Source organism: Coturnix japonica, chromosome 5 (assembly GCF_054131305.1).
Source record: "Coturnix japonica strain WE chromosome 5, WE-NBRP24, whole genome shotgun sequence".
In the NCBI taxonomy this organism is placed as follows: Eukaryota; Metazoa; Chordata; class Aves; order Galliformes; family Phasianidae; genus Coturnix; species Coturnix japonica.
In genome coordinates this window covers 37,597,437-37,617,364 of record NC_140667.1, presented here as the reverse complement: position 1 = coordinate 37,617,364, position 19,928 = coordinate 37,597,437, and the positions used below count along the sequence as shown (strand labels likewise).

At 46.8% G+C, this 19,928-nt stretch overlaps 2 protein-coding genes across 12 annotated transcripts in view; one reads left to right on the top strand and one right to left on the bottom strand.

The window, feature by feature from the left end:
• Window positions 1-168: 168 nt before the first annotated feature.
• On the bottom strand, window positions 169-15,203 carry VASH1 (vasohibin 1). Of its 4 annotated transcripts, XM_015865115.2 has the most exons (7): window positions 14,363-15,203; window positions 9,848-9,936; window positions 8,827-8,883; window positions 7,699-7,773; window positions 6,374-6,755; window positions 5,876-5,988; window positions 169-5,312 (listed from the first exon to the last, which is right to left on the bottom strand). In XM_015865115.2, exons 1-7 carry the CDS (start codon window positions 14,618-14,620, stop codon window positions 5,240-5,242), a joined length of 1,047 nt encoding a protein of 348 aa, XP_015720601.1. In that variant the 5' UTR covers window positions 14,621-15,203; the 3' UTR covers window positions 169-5,239. The 4 variants fall into 4 exon arrangements, with proteins under 4 accessions (XP_015720601.1, XP_085405365.1, XP_085405364.1 ...); XM_085549239.1 differs by lacking the exons at window positions 9,848-9,936; window positions 14,363-15,203 and adding an exon at window positions 9,695-9,810; XM_085549238.1 differs by lacking the exons at window positions 9,848-9,936; window positions 14,363-15,203 and adding an exon at window positions 9,343-9,677.
• Window positions 15,204-15,253: 50 nt separating this feature from the next.
• Window positions 15,254-19,928, top strand: part of LOC107315106 (uncharacterized) — a 149,059-nt gene continuing 144,384 nt past the window's right edge. For 3 of the 8 annotated variants that reach the window (XR_014946721.1, XR_014946720.1, XM_085549245.1), the window contains exon 1: window positions 15,254-15,416. Coding sequence is in view for 3 of the 8 variants with exons in the window: in XM_085549245.1 (XP_085405371.1) it covers window positions 15,368-15,416 (49 nt within the window). In the remaining 5 variants the exon portion in view is untranslated. The other 5 variants (XM_085549246.1, XM_085549244.1, XM_085549247.1 and 2 more) reach the window with 5 other exon arrangements.

Here is a 19,928-nt window from a genome sequence, read left to right as displayed (position 1 = left end):
AGATGCTTGATGAAGGATGAAGGTCCCTCTTTGTCTTTTTTCCATGATGTTGCAAAAATGTGGGACATCTGTATTTAATTTGTCTGATACCATCACTCAGGGTTGTGTGATGTTCTCAACTAACTGACAAAGGGGCAGTTTAAATCAGAAAAAAAGACAGCACAGACATCTTGTTATCTCTGCACAAACTGAGAGCAGTACAGAGGCAGTTTTATTGTCTAAGTGTCAAAGGAAGCAGGAAGAAGTATCAACATGAAGGCTATGGGAAGTGCAGTAAGAACTAACTCTAAATAAGAGTTCTGTGCTGGCTACATAAAGACACAGAACTACACCAATTAATTACAGAAAGACACACATGATATGATTCTTAAAGAAAGAAACCTTCAGTTTTTTTTTAATTAGTTCTGAGCTGTACCACTGATAGAGATGGAAATGGTTTTGGAGCACCCTATCAGAACTAGAGTAGAATAATGATGTGAGTGACGTGCATGGAGGGGGACCACTGTGGCCCCGCTAGCACCATCTCAACCCTGACCTGGAGGGAGACTCTGCTCTGCAGAGGTCATGGGGGACTCAGTAGCCTTCTTGTCCTAATTGAATTGTTTTTGAGCAGACAGGGCCAGGGCACCACTGAAGGAGACTGCTTGTGATACAAAGTAAACACCTGCTTGGAAAACAGACACAAAATATTCAATTCCCTTAGGAGTTCAGCTTAGCTAGTAGAGGAACCATCGACACCTCGCTCTGGCAGAGCAAAAGCCAAGCCAGGATACAGCTTGCTTCCATAGGTTCAGTTATTAACTCCATAATAAAGATCTTAACGTTAATAGGACAACAGTGCAAGACAGTTGGAATACACGGTATCATTTCAGCCAGACTTGCACAGTACATGTGGAACACAGGCCCATCCCGCTTATATTTAGTGCCTGATTACCAGGACCCCACTTCAAATACTTGACTTAGAAGAAGCAAGTGGTTAAAGCAAGCAGCCTCCTGAAGGAATTCTTCAGAACCACTTGAGCAGGGTAAAGAGCATCTGATCCAGACTTGCCTTCTGGCAACAGTAGGATTCTTCAGTTTGTTATGGTTTCTTCTTAAACTGCAGTTTTAAGGACAGCTATGTTTCAGTCTATACAATATCACGTGAGCCCACCTTAGGAGTAGGCACCTGATTAAGGCTTCCACCTGAAATACTTAAAAAATAATTAAAAAACCCCCCACGTTAAACAATTGATAACAGCAACACCTCTACTGTATGATCACAAACTATGTTCCAACCACAGTTCTGGAGTCATTTATTCTGGTAGCATCCAAGCATACTTTGTACTGACCCATACAGTGGCACACAGGTAAAATAGTCATAGTCAACTGAACAAAAGCACTCCACTCCCAGCTAAAACACTTGCTAACATATCTTAAGTTTCTAAAGACTTGTTTGGCTTATCACATTTTAAAAAGTTTTAAAAAAAAACAAACAAAAAACAAACCCAAACCAACAATAAACAACAACAGCAAAAAAACAAAGGCCAGTGTGTCACAGACTGATGGAGACTTGATCCCACTTCTCGGTATATGATGATGATATCTGAGTGACACCATGGCAGAAAGTTCTTGGTTTTGCTCACTGATACTTTTATCCATGGGGAAAAAATTGCAATTGGCCAGCTGTCAAAGGGACTTCTCTACTTAAAAATACAAATATCTCCTTATTTAAGATAGTTTTCCTAGTAGTAGGTCAGCAGTTGTTCCAGTCGCATCTTTCAAAGCTGTCCTGGATTTCACATACAACATAAGCTGTATCTATTCAATCTCAGTGTATTGGGGGCAATTCCACAGGATTCAGGAGGGCTTGTATGCAGAACAGACATCAGAGGGGACCTACTGAATAGTGAAAATTTATACCCCAGAGCTAAATGAGTAATCAGGTTTGTATTTAACGTTAAGTAATTAAAAGGACTCCTCAAGAGCCATGTTTTTTATTCAGCAGGCACTCAGAAGAACAAGTTACACCCTACATCCTCATTTTCATTCTTTTTCTGCAGTTGTAAAGGCTGCAGAAGTGTGAGAAAAACTCACCTCTGGCCTTTTTATTTTAACAGATAAAGGCAGATAGACCAGAAGCCAGAGTAGCTGAATGAGGGAACTGAAGTGCAGAAGCAGGGTTCATTTTTCATTGTGCCCTCACGTTTCTTTAGGGCATTAATCTGGATTGCACTAATCCTCTGTGTCACAGGGGACAGGTGTCTTGTTTGCTAGCAAGGAAGCTAAGCTATGTATTGATGTGATTCATCCTGTAGTAGAGACTGCAGGGAACAAGAGCAAGAAGGGAAAATTGGTCATTGTCCCTTTCATCCTGCTCTCTGTTGAACTGGAGATGCAGAGCAAAAGACAGGACTTCTTCCACCCAGAGAAACAGAGGGTGGCTTGAAATAGTAACCCTAGTGTCTGTTCCTGTGTCCATCTCAAGGAGTCGTGGATACTAGATACATAAGAAGAATTAAATGACTCCTAATGTACATAATTGTGCAACTAAATCTCAAAAGAGGATATTGTATCTGGCTACAGCTGGTGAGTGCTCTCAAGGATGAGGATTAAGAGACCTTGAACTCCACCTGTCATTCATTCTTTAAACATCCACTTCCTTGGTTTTCCAAACTGTTGGCTTCAGTTACATCCTGCAGGAAAGTGCTTAATTAATGGGTCAAACAAAGTGTTTTGTTTTTAGCCATTCTGCCCTGATGATCTAACACTGCTTAGCATCCCTTTTGCCGCCTCTTAAGAAAACATCATTAGCATGCAGCTGACCCCTTCACTTACCACATCTTTTCTGAAGTTTTCTCCCACCCAATGCACTTCCCCTTCTCTCCAGCTAAAAAAGCTCAGGTCTGTCCAGCTATTAAATTTGCTCTTTATGAAGCTCCTCATTATTCTCGAGCTTTCCAGTTACTCTGAGTAAACTAACTTGCCAACCAGAGTCATGCTGTGGATGCATCCTAGTTTCATGTGACTTTTTTTTTCCTGGATTACTTCTGCTATAATAAAACCTGACATTCAGTCTCCTTTGCTGACTGCTGCTCGTGTTTATTATATAATTCACAGTGGCACCTGAACTTTCAGCCTGTTGCATAGCAAACAGTGGGAAAGGCAGTTTTTGGCTTCCAAATGATCCATGTTATTTACAGTTAGCCACAGTACCTTTACAAGCTAATGTGATTGTTAGTACTCAGACACTAAATGTGGTAATTTACGGCCACAGCATTGAACAGAGGATGGATTCAACTGGCTGCTTGGCTTGCTACTGACATCTAATTTTCTTGTTGCATACAGCTGGAATGCAAGGGAGGGGACAGGTGTTGTACTGCAGCATGAAAACAAATATCCTCTTCTGCAATAACCTTATCTTGAGTCAGAAGCAGGTTATGCCACCACCCTGTGTACAGTCCTCCCAGTGATGCAGCAGAGCAGAAAAGTACAGACAACTAAGAGAGCTCAGAGGGACAAACTGCATGGTATGGATATAGCACTTGGCAAGTTACATCACAGTTAAGGATGTACAATTAGGAACCTGTAAGGCCTGAGTTAAATCGCTTGTGGGTGGTGCTTTGAGGATTAACACTGCTTTAACTTGGCAGAAGATCTGATTTGTTTGGGGATAAGAGCCCATTCTCTGCCACCAAAATAGCACTACTTATGAGTATGGCACAACTATCCTGCAACAAAAAAACCCTTATGGAGCTGAGCTCTATCATGTTTCTCATGAGTCCGCAGGAAAGTATAAGCCCAGTTCTAAGAAACTTACATACTTAGTACTTCAGAAATCTTAGCTCCTTGTCAGTTTTGTTGTAAGATGGGTCTCAGTTTCTTTCCAGTACACTGTAATTCTCAGGCACAAATTCTGCACCCCCAGATCAGTGTACCAGATCACTTCAAGGCCACACTGTTCTGATTTATGCCAACTCCAGTTTCCATGTCTTAGACCTCAAAGAGAGACCTGACAACACTCCAGATTTCTGACAAGTGTAACACAACTTAATCAGCGGTAAAACACTCCAGTCAAAGCTATAACCAGGCAGAGATCCAACCTGACCCTTTGGGGAAGGCTCGCTTAAGTGGTGCTGTTAAATACTTCAGCTCTCCAAAGAGCCAGAACACAAGCACAGCTCTGGCACTGGGATGGGGAACAACTTCCAGGAAGCCTGATGCTGAACTGGTAGGAAAGCAGCTACAACCTCACTGAGCAGGGCTTCCCCCAGCAGGTGCCTGTAACTAGCACTAGTGTGGGTGAAGGAGAAGCGTGATCTATGTGGAAGAGAAAAACACTTGTAAATCCTGTTTGGATCAATAAATTATTCTTTAGGTATTTACTCTTAAAACTTACACTTCAGTGACTGAAATGCCTTCCATAAGCTTTCAGTTTAGCAGTCGCTACAAGTTAATAGAAGACTGATGAAGAAATGACTTAAAAGTTCAGGCTGCCAGCCAGTCCCAGCCTCCCCTCTTGGGATGACGGATGTGTCTGTGCCTGCTTTCACAGGGCAATGGCATGGGCATATCTCAACCCACTTCACCACAAAAAAGGCCAGGCTGCACAGCTCCTCAGCATCACAATGACTGAAGATTATTATCTGACTGTCTAGTTCCTCGGAGTCAATGAAATGTATTGAAATAGGACTAAACACATAAGATACAATTTCCCCAGATGAAGATGAGGACCTCAAATGATCAATAATAAATTGGGCCGAGAAAATTCTGCCCTCTTACAAGAGCATTGTTTTCAGAATGACAAAAGCAGGAGTTTTTGCACAAGATATGGGGGTCATCCTATTCCAGCATCACTCCTCCCCCTGCCTTGCATGGGCTCAAGACTTCTGTGCAGATAGGGAAGTACTGCTGACGAGATGCTTAATCTTATGTGCTGTCAACTCAAAAAATTCATAACAAGTCCACCAATCCCACTCACTTCCTACTGTCTCTGCAGCACACTCCCATGGGTGTACTGATCTTTTTATTTCTTTTTAAAAAAATACTTATTTCAGTGAATTAAGATGAACACCTCTTCCAGAAACAGGCAGGTGAACCCTTTGGGACCCATGGGATCCAGTACTGGGACTGGTCCACTGGAAAGTACCTGGTAAGACAAAGCACTCAGTTCCAGTCCCGCTCCCCGTTCCCTTTATTAGAATTGCAGCAGGTGGATCCAGGTCCCAGCTGTGGCCAGCAAGAAGTCTGTGGAGCCTCTTCACACCCGGATTTGGTACCCATTGAGATCTGGCATGGCTTTGGAATCAGCAGGCTTCTTCTCACCAGATGGCCTGTGAGCAGAAAGGGTAAGAACTATTCAGGAATGGTTTTTCCAGTCAGGAGAGCCTGCACATACAGATGCTAGCACAGGAGAAGCGTACAGGAAAGCTTCACAGTTAACCTAAGAGGCTGAAGGCAGAATTTTTTTGTAACCGTCACCAGCTCTTCTGGCAGCCTCCACAGAAAGAAAACACAAGTTAGGAAGAAAAGGAAGTCCACACTGGTACCCCAGGTGACTTTGATGAAAACAGTCCCACTGACCAGTGAATGGAATCCCTTTGGGCATAGGTTTGTGAGATACCAAAACTGAGACTCCTAAGCAAATACCAGGCACCAGGATCACTGGCTATTTAAGCAGCCTCCCTCCTCCCCACTTAAATGTCAAAAACAAAAGCAACCAAACAAAAACCAACGCCCCAGTGACAAATCTGAATTATAAAAAAAAACAAAAAAACAAAACAACAAAACAACAACAACAAAAAAAAAACCATAAAAATAAAGCAAGGAAGAGTCTGTCAAACAAACAGACCAGAGATGCACTAAGATAGGCCTTCTGGCCAGCAGCCTCACTCACCGTCGGTCCCCACGGCTGTTGCGGCGATGAGGACTGGCCTGACCTCTTTGTGGGGAGGAAACATCTTTCTTTCTGTCCTTGGTGGGAGACGGTGGCCCTGTCCCTTTGCCGATCTGCCAAAACAAACAAAAAAAGTGCATAACATGAGCAGAAAACAATACTAAACAATACTAGTAATAACCAGAAAACACAAAGCTGAAGAACTACTAATTAAATGGGAGTAAGAGACAAAAACAGCAAGACAGTGAACCAAGAATACATAAGCCAGAAAGCAAACTACAATCACTGCTATGACCCAAGGAATTGTATACAGTCCAAAGTAATCACAACCGCAGTACTTCCTGCATGCCCATTATGGGACCACCCTAAGCACAAAGCAGAGGAGCTACCAATTCACACTCCGCTCCATCACCATTTCACTTTATTCCCCCGACATGCCATAGGCCAGGCAAGACAGTGGATGCTGCAAACTACTACTACTCCATCCTATCTGCTCACCTTGAGCCTCATGTCACGGGCGTGTCTCTCAAGCTCTTTGCGGAAGTCTTCCCGGCTTAGCTTGTCTAGATCCAGGATGGAATGCTTCCACTCAATCTGCTCCACACTGTGTGGGTCATGGGACACACAGTGCCCCAGCTTCACCTTTTTGAGCGTGTGCCAGCAGCGGCGATACGCCTCCTCAAAGTCAAAAATGAGTTCACTCAGTGTGCGGAAGACGGGTGCTTTGTACATGAGCTCTTCACGTCGGCTGATGCCCAGTGCCCCATAGCGGCCTCCAAAGTTCACCCCCAGCACGATGTGTCGGAAGTAGTTCCCTGAGAAGTGGGTTTTGAAGCTGATGGGGAAACGGTCCAGCGTAGTCATGTTGTTGGTGAGGTAACTAACAGCAGCCACTGTTCAGGAAACAACCAGTGATGCTTGGCAAGATTCTTGCTTCACACCCTCCCAACCCTTGGTCATTCAGGTATCACACTGATGGGGTTTGTTCTTCAGATCAACAGGTCAGCTCACTGCAAGTTGCCCTACTGATGAGGAAACCAGACTCAGCCTTTTCACCAAGGCAGTCAACAAAGGAGAGCTCATTTCCAGGCAATTTTATGATGCAGAAGTTGCATCACCAATACATTTAGTGTACTGTATTGCATAGTTTCAAGCTGCAATGCTGTTTATTAGCTTTTTGCATTCTAATATGCAATTAGCTTGTTTTAATCTGTTTCACTATTATTTCACATAGAAACTGAGGATCCTTCAGTACTCACACAATTTGTCAGTTTGCACCAATGATCTGTAGTCCAGTCTATAGATGTAGACTACACACAGACTGCGCCTGGGAGATAGCTGGGAAAAGCAAGCTCTTGAAGAAGGGACAAGCCTAGAATTAAAGGCATTGCCTAACTTGACAACCAGTGCTAGATATCATACTAAAGTGACATACACCATAATTAGGTATTGGGGAGGATCCCTAATTTATCTTAGTGTAGAACACATGCAGGCAACACTACAGTAAGGGAACAATGTTATCCACAAAGGACCTCCTCACCTAACTCTAGGTAATGTTTTTGCCACCCTTATATGTTCCTTAGATCCTTTCTCTTTTCCTTGCTTCCAAAGTAGTCCATAGCAGCACCCCATCTCTGAAGAACTAGTTCTACTATTTCAAAAAATTGCTTAGGTTTGGATTTTATTGGTAGGAATTTTGGGGAGAAATGGAGAGGAAAAACAGGGATGTGGGGCTTGGTAACAACATTATTAGCAGTCTCAAAGCATCAGAGGGCAAAACTCAAGGATGGTCAGGCATGCACATTCCTGGGAGGAAAGGATACATTCCCAGGATCACAGCTTCCAGGCATTTGATTGGCAGGGCCTCTTTGGTCATTTCTTTGGCCAGATCCATCAGCCTGTGGAGCAGGACAAGGGAAAGATGAGGAGAGTTAGAGGGCTTGCACTATGCAAGTATGGCAAGTCCAGCCCTTTTGGAGCATATATGCAACACGGGTTTCCAGGAGAGAGAAAGGCGTATCAAGGATAGGGAATAGTGTTTTAGGAAGATATTAAATCCAAACCTGCACTCTACCACATATTGTCACTGCTTACAAGGAGCTCCTATAGTGAGTTGTAATAATGCTGCAGGCCAATGTCTTGTTCCCAGGGAGACCACAGCAGTTGGCTCAGTGAGTTCTGAATGGACACTGACACGAACAGAAGCAGAAATCTCAGGGGCCAGCAGTGTTTGCCTCATAAGGTTCAAGGACAGCAAGGGCCTCTTCTATAGCATGAAACAATATTGTTCTGCATTCAGTAGATACTATGGAGGAGACATTGCACTGACTACAATACAAGACACCCAAGTTCCATAAGCCCGTGGACCAGACATAATAAGAAGCTAAGAGAATATACTGGCCAAGAGCACCAATGAACATCAGGTGCTCATCTACAGAAGCTTATCAGGCACAATTCTTCTCCAAGGTTTGCAGCTGAGAGAATTCTCCTCCTTCAGAGTATGACACACCTAAAATTTAGCAGGCCTACATACTGATAAAGCACTCACAGGTACTATAAAGTTAGCTCTATAAAGACACTTGACTTTTAGAAGGATTGTTTAGGGCAGGACCTAGCTTCAGAATCCATCACAAGTTCATGTAGTTATACTGCAATTAGAAACAGGAAGAATCTGCACATATCTGAAATATAATTCTGTCATTTTACTTGATCTCCTGATTCGTGACAACAAAACTTACCCTTGTCCTTGAGAAAGGCTACACACAGCTCTGCTCAGCTGTACCCCAGGCAATACACAATAAGGTCAACTAAAGAAGGATGGAGCTTCAGTACTGAAAATGGTGATTGCCTTCTAAACATAGGCCAGGGGCTTAGTGAGCAAACAGTGGGTATAGCAAGGCCCCAGTGTTTTAAAGCAAGGATTAAGTGTGGTAGAGGCTGCCAGTACTTACCCAGTCAGAGGTCTGCTCTTCTTAATCTCAAAGAATTGTGTCCCAGTGTGATTGTACCTAGAAGCAAGAGGTTAAGGGCTTGGCAGTCTGGAAAGTAGACTTCTGAAGAAAACCTGTCCAAAGAACTTTCATGGTGCTGTTCCCAGGGCAAATTCAGGATCTCACAAATACAGCACCAAAGCAAGAAAAATCCTATCTCTCTAATGCACATTTTTCTCACTTCCTCCTTTGTCTCACTGTCCTTCTTATCAGTTCTTCTCACCACATAGAGGTTTCCACTTCCCAAAGGTCTGTGCTGACAGACCAAACTCTGCTCATTTTTTCAGTCATAAGGGCAGAAAAAGTTTGATAGATACGTCTGCTCCAATCTGCACAGAGTCTTCAAATGTCACTGGTACTTTACTTTCAGTCTGACAGAGACCCAGTCTGAGACAAAGATTCCTTGATGGGTGAGGGCCTTTTGCAAAGGCTGAAGTCAGAACTGTCTCTGTGTCTCACCACTGAGCTTGCACATACCTGCTATCCAGCATAGGAAAGATGGAGAAGCTCTAAACAGAAAGAGGCCGGATACCACAGATGCACAAGCCCAGGGTGGCTGACTATCCTTTATGACAGCTACAGCAGTGAGTGCTCAAAGCAGGATGACTGTCCACCACAGCCCATCTATGCCTATGTAAGGCAACACAATGTAGTCTGTCTAAAACCCTGCTCTCAAGGTCTTATATATATACATTTTAAAAGAAATGTCACAATAAAGCCAGTTGGCTGGTTGGAATGGGTGGTGAGGAAGGGCCTCAGACAACCTGCCACGGAGGAACCAGAGCAGATGGTAACCTGGACAGAAAAGAAACAAAGTAGCAAAACAAACCATCATCCAAAGCCCAGTTTCCTGTTTTCAGGAAACAAGCTTCAGTTCTCCAGCTAAATCAGAAGGAGCTCTTTTCTCTTTTGCGGGGAAAGAAAACCTTGCTTCCTCTTCCTGGGTAATCACATCAGTGACCAAGGTAACAGTAAAGGATACTGAAGCTCCCTGATGTAGCGCTGTACGGCTTCCAGGCGCTCAGGGATGGGGGTGGATGGCTGGAACGCAGGCACACTTGGTATGGGAATCTGAAACAGAGCACAGAACATAAATCACCACTTGTAAACCTCTTCAGCTTCTTCTGAACTCAGTTGTACATAGCTACATGAAGCATGTTCCTCTAAAACAAGCCCCTTTTTGCTGCCTGAAGTGACCATGCCAGGTACATTCCTCTGTTCCCATACTGGTAACAGATTCAACTGGTAACAAATTCAAAGAAACAACACCATGGAACTGCAAGAGAAAATGCACCAAAGGGTCCTGCTCTTGGGGAGTGTAATAGGCAAAGAATTAGATAAAATTAACTGGCAAGGCAAAATGTGAGACAAGAATGCTATCACACAGCGCAGCCTGGGCCCGTTTGAGTAGGCAAACTGGAAGGCACAAAACAAACAAACAAACAAAAAAAAAAAAGGGCAAAAATTGAGAATAAATTCCCCCAGAGCCACTGGAGCAAGGGCTTACAAGTCCCTGCTGCCTCCTGGAATCTCGGGGGAGCTGGCACTGGCTAGGACACGGGCTGGACAGCATAATGACTCCCCACCTCCTGTGTTTGTTGTTTTGAGTTACAGAGTCAGAGAATGACTTCCGAAAGTTCACCATTCAGACTGCTGTCCCATTCTAAGGCCTCAGCCTTATGGGTCCAGTCCAATTTTCCCCTCCATTTGCTCCACAGGGGATAACTGCAGCTTTGTCAGCAGCTGAGAAAATCTGTTTAAGGAAGGGAAGAGGTCCTGTCTGCTCAGCTACAGTGGACAGGCAAGCCAGGATGGCAGACAGCCCTGACAACACATCCATTCAACAAATATAATGGAGAAGACACAAATTTGGTGTGACTGACAGGCTCACAGAGACAATTCAGCATCTTCCCTCTGAAGGACAGCTCATGCCTTTCACACACCCATCTGATACCAGACTATGGCTTTTCACAGCGGTTCAGTTTTTACCATTTCAGTTCCTGCTCAGAATTCCCCCAGACACGGGCTATCCCCCACCTAAGAAAGCATGAGTCAGAAACAGATCTTCCCTTGGGGCCTTCCACTCTACCGCACACCAAATGCCTCTGTTGGCAGTAGGTTTGTAGCCAGCAGCACTGCTGAGCCATTCATCTCCCTCTGCATGTGTATCTGCAGTCACTCATTTCCATGCCTCCTTCTTCTGCCTTGGGCTGCCAGAAGTGACCAGTGAAACAGGCCAGGCACCTGCACCAGCTGAAAGCTGAGCCAGTGAGCATGGCTAGTTCTCAGTCAGATCATTCCCTGACATGGTTTGCCACATGGCCACAGGCTGCTTGTACCAATATGGTAGAGCAGCCAGGGACTGTCCTTGCCTCTTGAAACCGTATGGTAAACTGTATGGTTATTCAATCTATCTACAACCACCATCAGCAAGCAGACACTGAGCTAAACCCAGTCTCTACACATCTTGATCTTTCTTTTCTTCCTGAGGTAAGAAAATAGCACCATTTGGCCACTGGTACACATTTTCCTAGCATCCCTTGGAGGTTCCACTTCACCATTTCCAATGCTTTTTTTCTGTACCTTGTCTGGAGCAAGTGAAGGCACTTGCAGGAAACACACAGCAGGAGCAGATGTTTAACTGGGTTTGTTTAGCCACAGCAGGAGCAGGGAAGGCTCCAGAGAGTAGCACAGGGATGGAGCCATCTCTGGAACCATGCAAGCTGAGTCAGTTCGGATGCTGGGAGCTGACAACTGAGTCATAGGATATTATTTCCAGGCAGAAACAGCCAGAGAGGTAACAAGCAGGTCAGTATCACTATTTCACTTTGTTTCATTTCTTCAGCTTGGGGACTTTCATGCTTTTGGAATGGAGGCACACCGATTACATTCATGTTGATAGCACAGATTAAGGATTCTCCTTTCCTCAGAGGACTCTAACACAGTGTGATGACAACCAGTTCAGCAGGGGACTAGTTAACACAGAGAGCTGCATGCACCTCAAGTAATTAAACTGATGAAAGTACAGTGTGCTCACTTTCTCTCAGATCTGGGCCTCCAGCCCAGACTGGGCTACAGTTTCTTATGCATCTACAGCATTTTATTGGGGCAAGAGAGGAGAAAGGTCCCCACATCCCTCAATTCCACTCTGTCAGGATGGAAGACTCTAAGACTTTGTTCTTACCTAGAACTATCCACTGTATTTTCTGTATCTCAGAAGGTTTATAAATATAAGGCAGTCTTAATAGTCCTCCGGAATGCAGAGAAGAATTAATTTGCAAGAGAAACAAGAGAAAATCAGACCTATTTTGCTCTCCCTTTAGTTGCACTGAAAGCTGGAGAGAGAGCTAGGAAGAGAGCCCAGATTTCCAAGAGCACATACCTCTGCCAGGCTTAGCAGACTGAACACATCCTTGGTCCCTCATCACTTGTGCTGAGGGGCTGCATCACCCCACCCCTGGATTCCTGCACGCTGACAGGCTGGTTTATATGCATTGGACTGGGCCTGACTTCAGAAAGAAGATCCAAATTCTTATATACTAAGTGGGCTATTATGTGCATGAGACAAGGAGGAGAGAGAGAGGCAAAAAGCTCCAGCCCTATGTCACAGGGGTACGTTTCTGGCCAGCCTAGTTTAGCAACAGCTTTTCTTACAGTGCTTTTATTTATCTGAGCTCCTCCCTAATTTCCCTTTTGTAAGCCACATGGGAGCAATATCAATCCCAGTCATTAGCCTGACTACAGAAATTGGATTTTCTTCCTCTCTATCCATATAAACTCATCAGTGCAATACATCCCATCTTTGCCCTCATAACTACTGCATTTAAAATCCAGCCTTTCTAAAGGAGGCAAGGGCAATTGCCTTCCAGCCTATGGAGAGTATCTGGCCTTTCAGAGGAGCTTGCCCTGCTCATTGCCCTAATTCTCATCTGTTGCATCAGTCATCAAAGAAACTTAATGTCACAGAGATGCATCTCAAGCAAACCTCAAAGATAAAAACACACCCCCAGAGGGGAGGGAGGAAGAGCTGGGAAGCAGAGCCCATTCATCCCAGCTGCTTCCCGCATCCCTGCATCTTCTCCGTAGGCCCTGGTGAGCTCCGGCATAGCATTTCAAATTGTACAGCGCTGAACAGTTTACAGCTCTGGTTCCCAGGAGTGCTAGCAGACAACAACAAGCAACAACAAATCACGGATAGACCAATTCCATCAGTTATTCTAGAGGAGCACATCCTGCTGTGTCCCCTGACTGTGACCCTCTGGCACTGAAACTGAAAACGACTGCTAAGTGGGAACAAAAGCAGAAGTGCTTCACATCATGACCCAAAGCAAAGACTGAGCACAGTATTCCCCTCCCTTCCTGCACCGCACTCCTGTTTGTGAGCTCTTTCTTCCATTTCCCTCACCATATCATCCCTTCTGGTTAGGAAAGTAAGCACTGTGTGCTCCGACCGATCAGAAACACATTTTCAGCTTTTGCTCAGGACAAAGTCCAGAGAAATGTGAAAGGGAAAGGAAAAGTCTAGCGGGGTTAGAACAGGGCCTACAATCAGGATTTAGGAGTTGGTCTGGTTCCTGCTGCGTGACTCCTCACTGCAAAAAGGAGCTTTGGCCACACACATCTCCAGAGCTCCCTGTGGACAGCGGAACAGGTTGCCTGTATGCACACCATGTAACAGTGCAGCTTTGCATCCTTCAAGTTTCCTTCACAAGGAATGAAGTATTTGCTAAGAAAACGCAAGCAGAAAATGCCCAGTCTTTCTGTATTTCAGTTTCCTGTGTTAGCAGGATGGGAACACTCCCCTCGCTGGCATAAGGAGCGACACACCAAGTATTCACAGCGCCTTTTGTTCACAAGATGCCAATGGAAAAGGGGAATTATTCTTCATCTGAGGTGCAAGCAGATAGCAACAGCCACCTGAACTGATGGGTAAACGATTTGGTAGGGCCCAAAGCTACACAAAATGCCCATCGCTTCCTCTTTTTATTGAGTTCTCTGCAGCTAGGTCAGGAATATGCTCGGAAATGACATCTGACCCTACACCCACAAAAAGCTCTGGGTATGTTCACTAGCTCCTCTAACAATTCTTGGGCATCAAGGGTCAGTTTTTTATCAGGTAGACGTAAGAGTTTTTATACAAACTGTGCCCGAATCTACCCCCTGATGCAAAGCCTCACCTCCCTCGGTCCCATCCCTCAAGCGCAGGGACTCCCCAGTCCAGCTCTTTATCTTTCCATCGTCCATCCCTTCTCCCACTTTATAAAGGTGGCCCATCTCTCTCCCTTACAACACGCACACGAAGGCCGTTTTCTTTCCAGCACGGCCCCTCGTACGGAGGGCGATTCATCAGCGACCGGCAGCGTGAACGGCCACAGCCCCTCAGGCCTCGCCAAAGGGTCCGTTCCCGAGCCGCAGGGCCGGGCCAGCGCAGCCGTTCTCGCTCGTGGCCTCTTCCCTTTGCGCGCCCCTACGGCCCGGCCCCACCGCGGCCCCTCACCTTGGGCAGATCGGCGGCGCCGCGGATGCGCTCCGCCACCCGCTCCCCGTCGGGATGAATCCTGGCCACATGCCGCCACATCCGCTCCCAGGTGGGCTCGTCCACCGGCAGCCCTCCGCGGTTGACGAAGAACGGCACGCCGCCGTCACGCAGGTCCTCCTCGCCTTCCTCCTCCTGCTCCTCCTCCCGCGCCGCCGCTTCTCCGGACTCGGGGATCCTGGAGGCGGCCCCGGCCCCGCCGCCCCCCGGCAACGGCATCGCCGCCGCCCGCGATCAGCGCCCGCCGCCCCTCGCCGGGCCGCCGGGAGCCGCGTTCCGCATGGCCCGGGCGGGGGCTCGGGGCGTCACCTCCCGCGGTGCGGCCTCGCCGGCGGGAGGATCAGAACAGGGGGCTCCGGGCTGAAAGGCGACGGAGAGCCCGGCCGAGCGGCGCCCGGTGCCACCCGCCCGCTCGCATCGGGCCGGGGAGGCGCCGACAGCACAACGGCCCGCGGCGGAGAAGGGGGGGCGCCGAGCGGGGCGGGCCCGCAGCCGGGGAGCCCCCGCCGCGCCGCCTCCCGAGCGCTCCGCGGGGCGGGCGGAGACGGCCAACTCCCGGCCGCTGCCGCATGCGGGTAACAAAGCCGCCGCCACGGGCTGGGCCGAGCCCGGCCCCGCTCCGCCCAGCTCCACCCCGGGCCCGGCGGATGAAGCCGGCGCAGGGGTCGCGGGGGTCTCTCGGCCCACCGGAACGGCGGGGATAGCGGGGATAGCCTGGGTGCCGTCCGGCACGGCGGTCGGCGGGCGTGTCGCCGCTGTCAGCCAGCGATAAGGGCGGAGGCGGCTGCGGGCGGCGATAAGCGGCGGCGCGATACGGGATGAGGGAGGAGGAACGGGGGGAGGGGCCGCGAAAACGGGCGTGGTCAGGGAGGGGGCGGGGGCACAGCGGGCACGGGATGAATAAAAGGGGCGGCGCGTGGCACGGGCTGGTTAACGGTCGTCGCGTGGGGCGGCCTCGGCTGGTGGATGTCGCGAGTTGCTGAGCAGAGCGAGGACAGCGGGATGGAACCGGCAGGTAGAGAGAAAGAACGGGGCGGTGGGGTGACGGTCGGCCGCTGTTCGCACCCGGAGTGAAGTGTCGTGATAGATCATACCCTGCCGTGCCCGTTCCTCAGTCCTGCCTTCCCCTTACTCTTCTCCTACCACAGGCCCAGAAGCTGGTCGTGCAGGGCTGTACGTTGGGGTAACACCTTTGTAGGGTGGCAGATGTGCTGCCACTAACAGCATTGGGGAAAGGATGCTGCAAAGCTTTGAAGTGCTTCTGTAGGAGCTGCTCTGCTTCCCATGGTGATACTTAAGCACAGCTCTCCATAGAAGCGAGGATCTGGGTTTTGAACTTCATTAGTAGTTAATGGTTAGCAATGCACGTTGCTTTTCCCTCTGTCAGACTTAAGTGCAAATAAGTGCTTACAAGAGAGAAAAAAATCTCTCTATGAAACAAAAGATCTCATCTGAAGTTTCTTTAAATCACTTAACATTTGTGACATTGAAGAATTGCTCTTTCCTGTGTGGTAATAGAAGCACAACACAGTCCTTGTGTCTTTAATGCCTTGAAATGTACCTTTAATTGGAGGAATAAGTTTGGTTAGAGGACTGTTTGCCGTTCTGGGGTATTTAATGGGCGGCGTTCATCTCTGATTCTCATGTAAATAGTGTTGCGGCAGCAGGTCAGTATTTCGCAGGTAGTATCAGAGTGGTGCACTTAGTTCAGCTGGAAGCTCAGCACAGCTGTGCTAATGAGCTGATTTGTGCCAGGTGGACTTGAGTGAGGTGATGGAGAGGGTAGAGAAATGGCTGCCATGTCTTGCAGCTGGTGTTCTCTTGTCTGTAGATGCTGTTACTTGTGATACAGGCTGTGTGATGGGCGTTTCTCATTTCTGGGAGCAGATTACTGTGGCCATAACAATGTGGGACCAGAAGAACACTTGATTTTGTTAAAATAATGGGAACAGAAAGCTTTGTTTTACCTGCCTTCTGTAGAGAAAGAGTGCAGGTGCTCTCTGTGAATTGCAACTGAGAGCAGTTTAGGAAACCCAGACAGGCCTGAGCTGTGGGCCCAGGTGGACCTCATGAGGCTCAACAAATCAAAGTGCAAAGTCTTGCACCTGAGTTGTGGCAACTCCCACTATCGTTACAAGCTGGGGGATGTAAGAATGGAGCACAGCCCTGTTGAGAAAGACTTGGCATTACTGGTGGTTGGGAAGGTGGGCTTGAGTCAGCGCATTGTGTCCTTGCAGCTCAAAGGCCACCTGTATCCTGGGCTGCGTCAAAAGAAGTGCAGGGTGAGGAAGGTGATCCCATCCCTCTACTCTATGCTGTTGAGGCCTCACCTGAGTAACATGCACATGTCTGGAGTCCTCAGTACAGGAGAAACCTGGACCTGTTGGAGTGCAGAGAAGGGCCACAAAAAAATGATCCAAAGGATGGAACACCTGCCCTATCAGGACAGGATCAGAGAGCTGGGGCTTTTCAGCCTGGAGAAGGGAAGGCTCTGGTGGAGCCTGGATGCAGCCTGTCAGCATCTAAAGGTGTGCTATGAGAAGTAAGGGGATAGACTTCTGAGCAGGATCTGTTGTGATAGAAGGGGAACTAGTTTCAAACTAGATCAGGAGATTTATATTGGATATAAGGAAGATGATTATAATAAAGGTAGTGCTGCCCTGAGGGTGGATGCCCCATCCCAGGATCACCAGGCTCTGAGCAACCTGATTGAGCTGTGGGTGCCCCTGTTCACTGCAGGGAGTTGGGCCAGATGGTCTTTAAGGGTTCATTTCAGCTTAAAAGATTTTATGATACAACACTGTGTTGCTCAGAGCATGGACTCTGTGCTGCTTGGTTCCTTTTTTGTATCTGTTTTGTTCCCTTTCTGTATGTCTGAAAGATACCAGAGACAGTGACTTCAGACTCTTGTGGCAAACCACCATCTTAATTTATTTCCCAGGGCTGATTTATCTCCAAAGCTGCAATTTCCTGCAGTGTTTTTTGTTTGTTTGTTTGTTTTTACATTTATTCTGTATGCATTAGTAGTGCTTGTTTCAAAGGCACCTATAGGTTGGCTGAACTAATTTTTCAGAACTTGGCCATTGCTTTCCACTTGTTGGAGTCACTTCAGGCTCCCAAATTGCACCCGAGAGCCTGCAATGTACTTGATGAGAGCTCTTCTGAGATGTGTGCCACATGTACCACAGGTTCCCTTGCCCTTGTAGTAAATCTGTAGGCCATTCCTGCAGATCCATATTTTCTTCTAGGCTTGACTCTCCTACTGGCTGCTGTGAGAGGACATGAGGAGTGGGAGGCTGGAAGTGAGCTTTGCTGGTTGCCTTGGTCCAGTGGTGTCTGGGTGGGGTGGGAAGGATGTCGCATGGAGTCTGGGGTGGCCTTGGCCTGGTGGGTTAGCAGAATATTGAGCTCAGTAGTGGGATGGGGAGGAAACCTGCTTAGCTTTTTAGTAGCAGATTTTCTATGCAAAACAATGGTGTATGGTATTAATTTGGATTCATTGTACTTATGTTGTATGAATGTATGATCTTATTTCCTGTAAGATCAATGAAAGACAGGAAAAAATAGCTTCAGCATAATATGGTGTCTGCAAGGCATTGTTTGTTGGCTTTCAATCAGTATTTAGAGTTGATCTTGCATTTGGGGGGAAGGAGAAGAACTTATGACCATTTAAAATCCCTTCATGACCCTTTCTTCACTGACTGAAAATAGTGGCCTAATGCATTGGCCACCTCTGCTGCAGGTGGGGACAGTTTTTGCTGATTTGAAGGGTTTTCTTGATGGTGTAGTAAGCTAAACTCACTTCCATGAATGAACCTTGCTTGTACAAATAGCCTCCTAGGTTCCATCCCACTTACATGAGAGAAGTGGCACATGTCAGGGTGGAGCATCAGAGCAGAGAGGCTTAATTGAAGGTGTTGGGTTTTTTGTTGTTTTTTTTTTTTAACTCATTATGTGAGCATCTTTTTTTAAGCATTTGATTTGGTTTTTTTAAGCTACTTTTGAAAAAAGGTGGAGAGTTCTAAATCACATTTTATGCTGTTTTCTGTTTGTGTTTCCCTTACTGTTTTTAGTTTTCTCCAGCTTGCAACTGTACTGTTTTTAGCATGATTATACAAATATCTTTGTCTATTGCACTTGAATTGTCTGCTGTACAGAACACCCTTAGAAGCAAACTGCCAAGCAGTGTGACAGTGATGCAGTAGATCTTTGCCCAGAGCAGAAATTCCACCTTTGCCCTTAATTCTGCTCTTTCCACAGGTCTAATCAGAAGTATCTCTAAAGATAACAGCAAAGCTGCTACTATTTGCCTGTGAAGTTGAAGTGACCTGTGGTTGGTCTGAGCAGTTGTTGTAACAGAGCCAGAACAGACCTACTTTGTGGGCAGCTGAGAATGGCTTAATCAGTGGCTGACCCAATGACTGCACACACTGTCCTGCTCAGGTGCAGTCATAATGACTGCTTTCTCTGTGTAGATCAGATCTAAGAGAGAGGAGACTTGGATCCAATCAACTATTCAAATGTCTGTAAATATTTGTGAAACTTGTGCATTAATCTTCCTTTATCATTGGTCAGTTCAGTTATCACATAATTGACTGGCCTTGCTGTGTCGCATAACCAGCACACTGTCACACAGCGTTTCCTGTCCCATCTGTCAGACTGTGAATACATCAGCCATGCGTGGTCCTGCCTTGGCACTTAAGGAGGCAGGCTGGAATGAAGCAAGGATTGTACATGATAATGAGAACTTTACAAGTCGTTTCATTTGGAGTTTCTCTTTTGTTCTTAATAATAACCCTGCTTGATGAGAGGGACATAAAGAGAGCTTAGCTATGGCATTTCAGGGTTGGAACACAGAAGCAAACAGCCTATCATCTAGCTTGCTCTGTGCCACCCCAGCTTAGAGGCAGGGTGTGAGACCAGAAGCTAGAACTGTGAGTTGTGTGCAGCACTGACGCCTTGAAGGTTAATTCATCCTGATGGGAAACAGGAAAAGCCCCACAATACTCAGGTGCCCAGTGAAAGAATGTTAAGAGCAGATACTTAAGGTCAACTATTTCCATCAGAGAAAGACCATATACTGAAATGGTTTGTAATCAAATTTCAGTGGAAGGAATCTGAACTTGGAAAAGTAACAGGTTTAAAGTATCTTATTTAGTTGGGAAAGGAAAGAGTGTTGTTCTCTGAATCATGGAATGAGTCATAGAATGGCTTGGACTCGAGAGCCCAAGTATCACTGAGTTCCAACCCCCTACCACAGACAGGGCCACCAACCTCCAGATCTGGTACTAGACCAGGCTGCCCAGGGCCTTGGACAGGGACAAAGCATCCATTACCTCTCTGGGCAGCCTGTGTTATCACCTCTCTGCTCTCTCTGAAGAACTTAACCTGATATCCAATCTAAACCTTCCCTTGTTGAGCTGAAAACCATTTCCTCTTGTCCTGCTGCTGTCTACCCTTGCAAAAAGTTGATTTCCCTCCTGTTTATAATCCAGAAGAGTTGGTAGGTCAGGGGCTTAATTGGAGC

What these genes read in the sequence shown, in the direction of transcription:
- VASH1 (XM_015865115.2), bottom strand. Translation starts at nt 14,620, where the DNA reads ATGCCGTTGCCGGGGGGCGGCGGGGCCGGGGCCGCCTCCAGGATCCCC. An exon ending in GCGCCGCCGATCTGCCCAAG is followed by an intron (nt 9,937 to 14,362) that starts GTGAGGGGCCGC and finishes GCTCTGTTTCAG; the next exon opens with ATTCCCATACCAAGTGTGCC. An exon ending in CGCTACATCAGGGAGCTTCA is followed by an intron (nt 8,884 to 9,847) that starts GTATCCTTTACT and finishes TCTTGCTTCTAG; the next exon opens with GTACAATCACACTGGGACAC.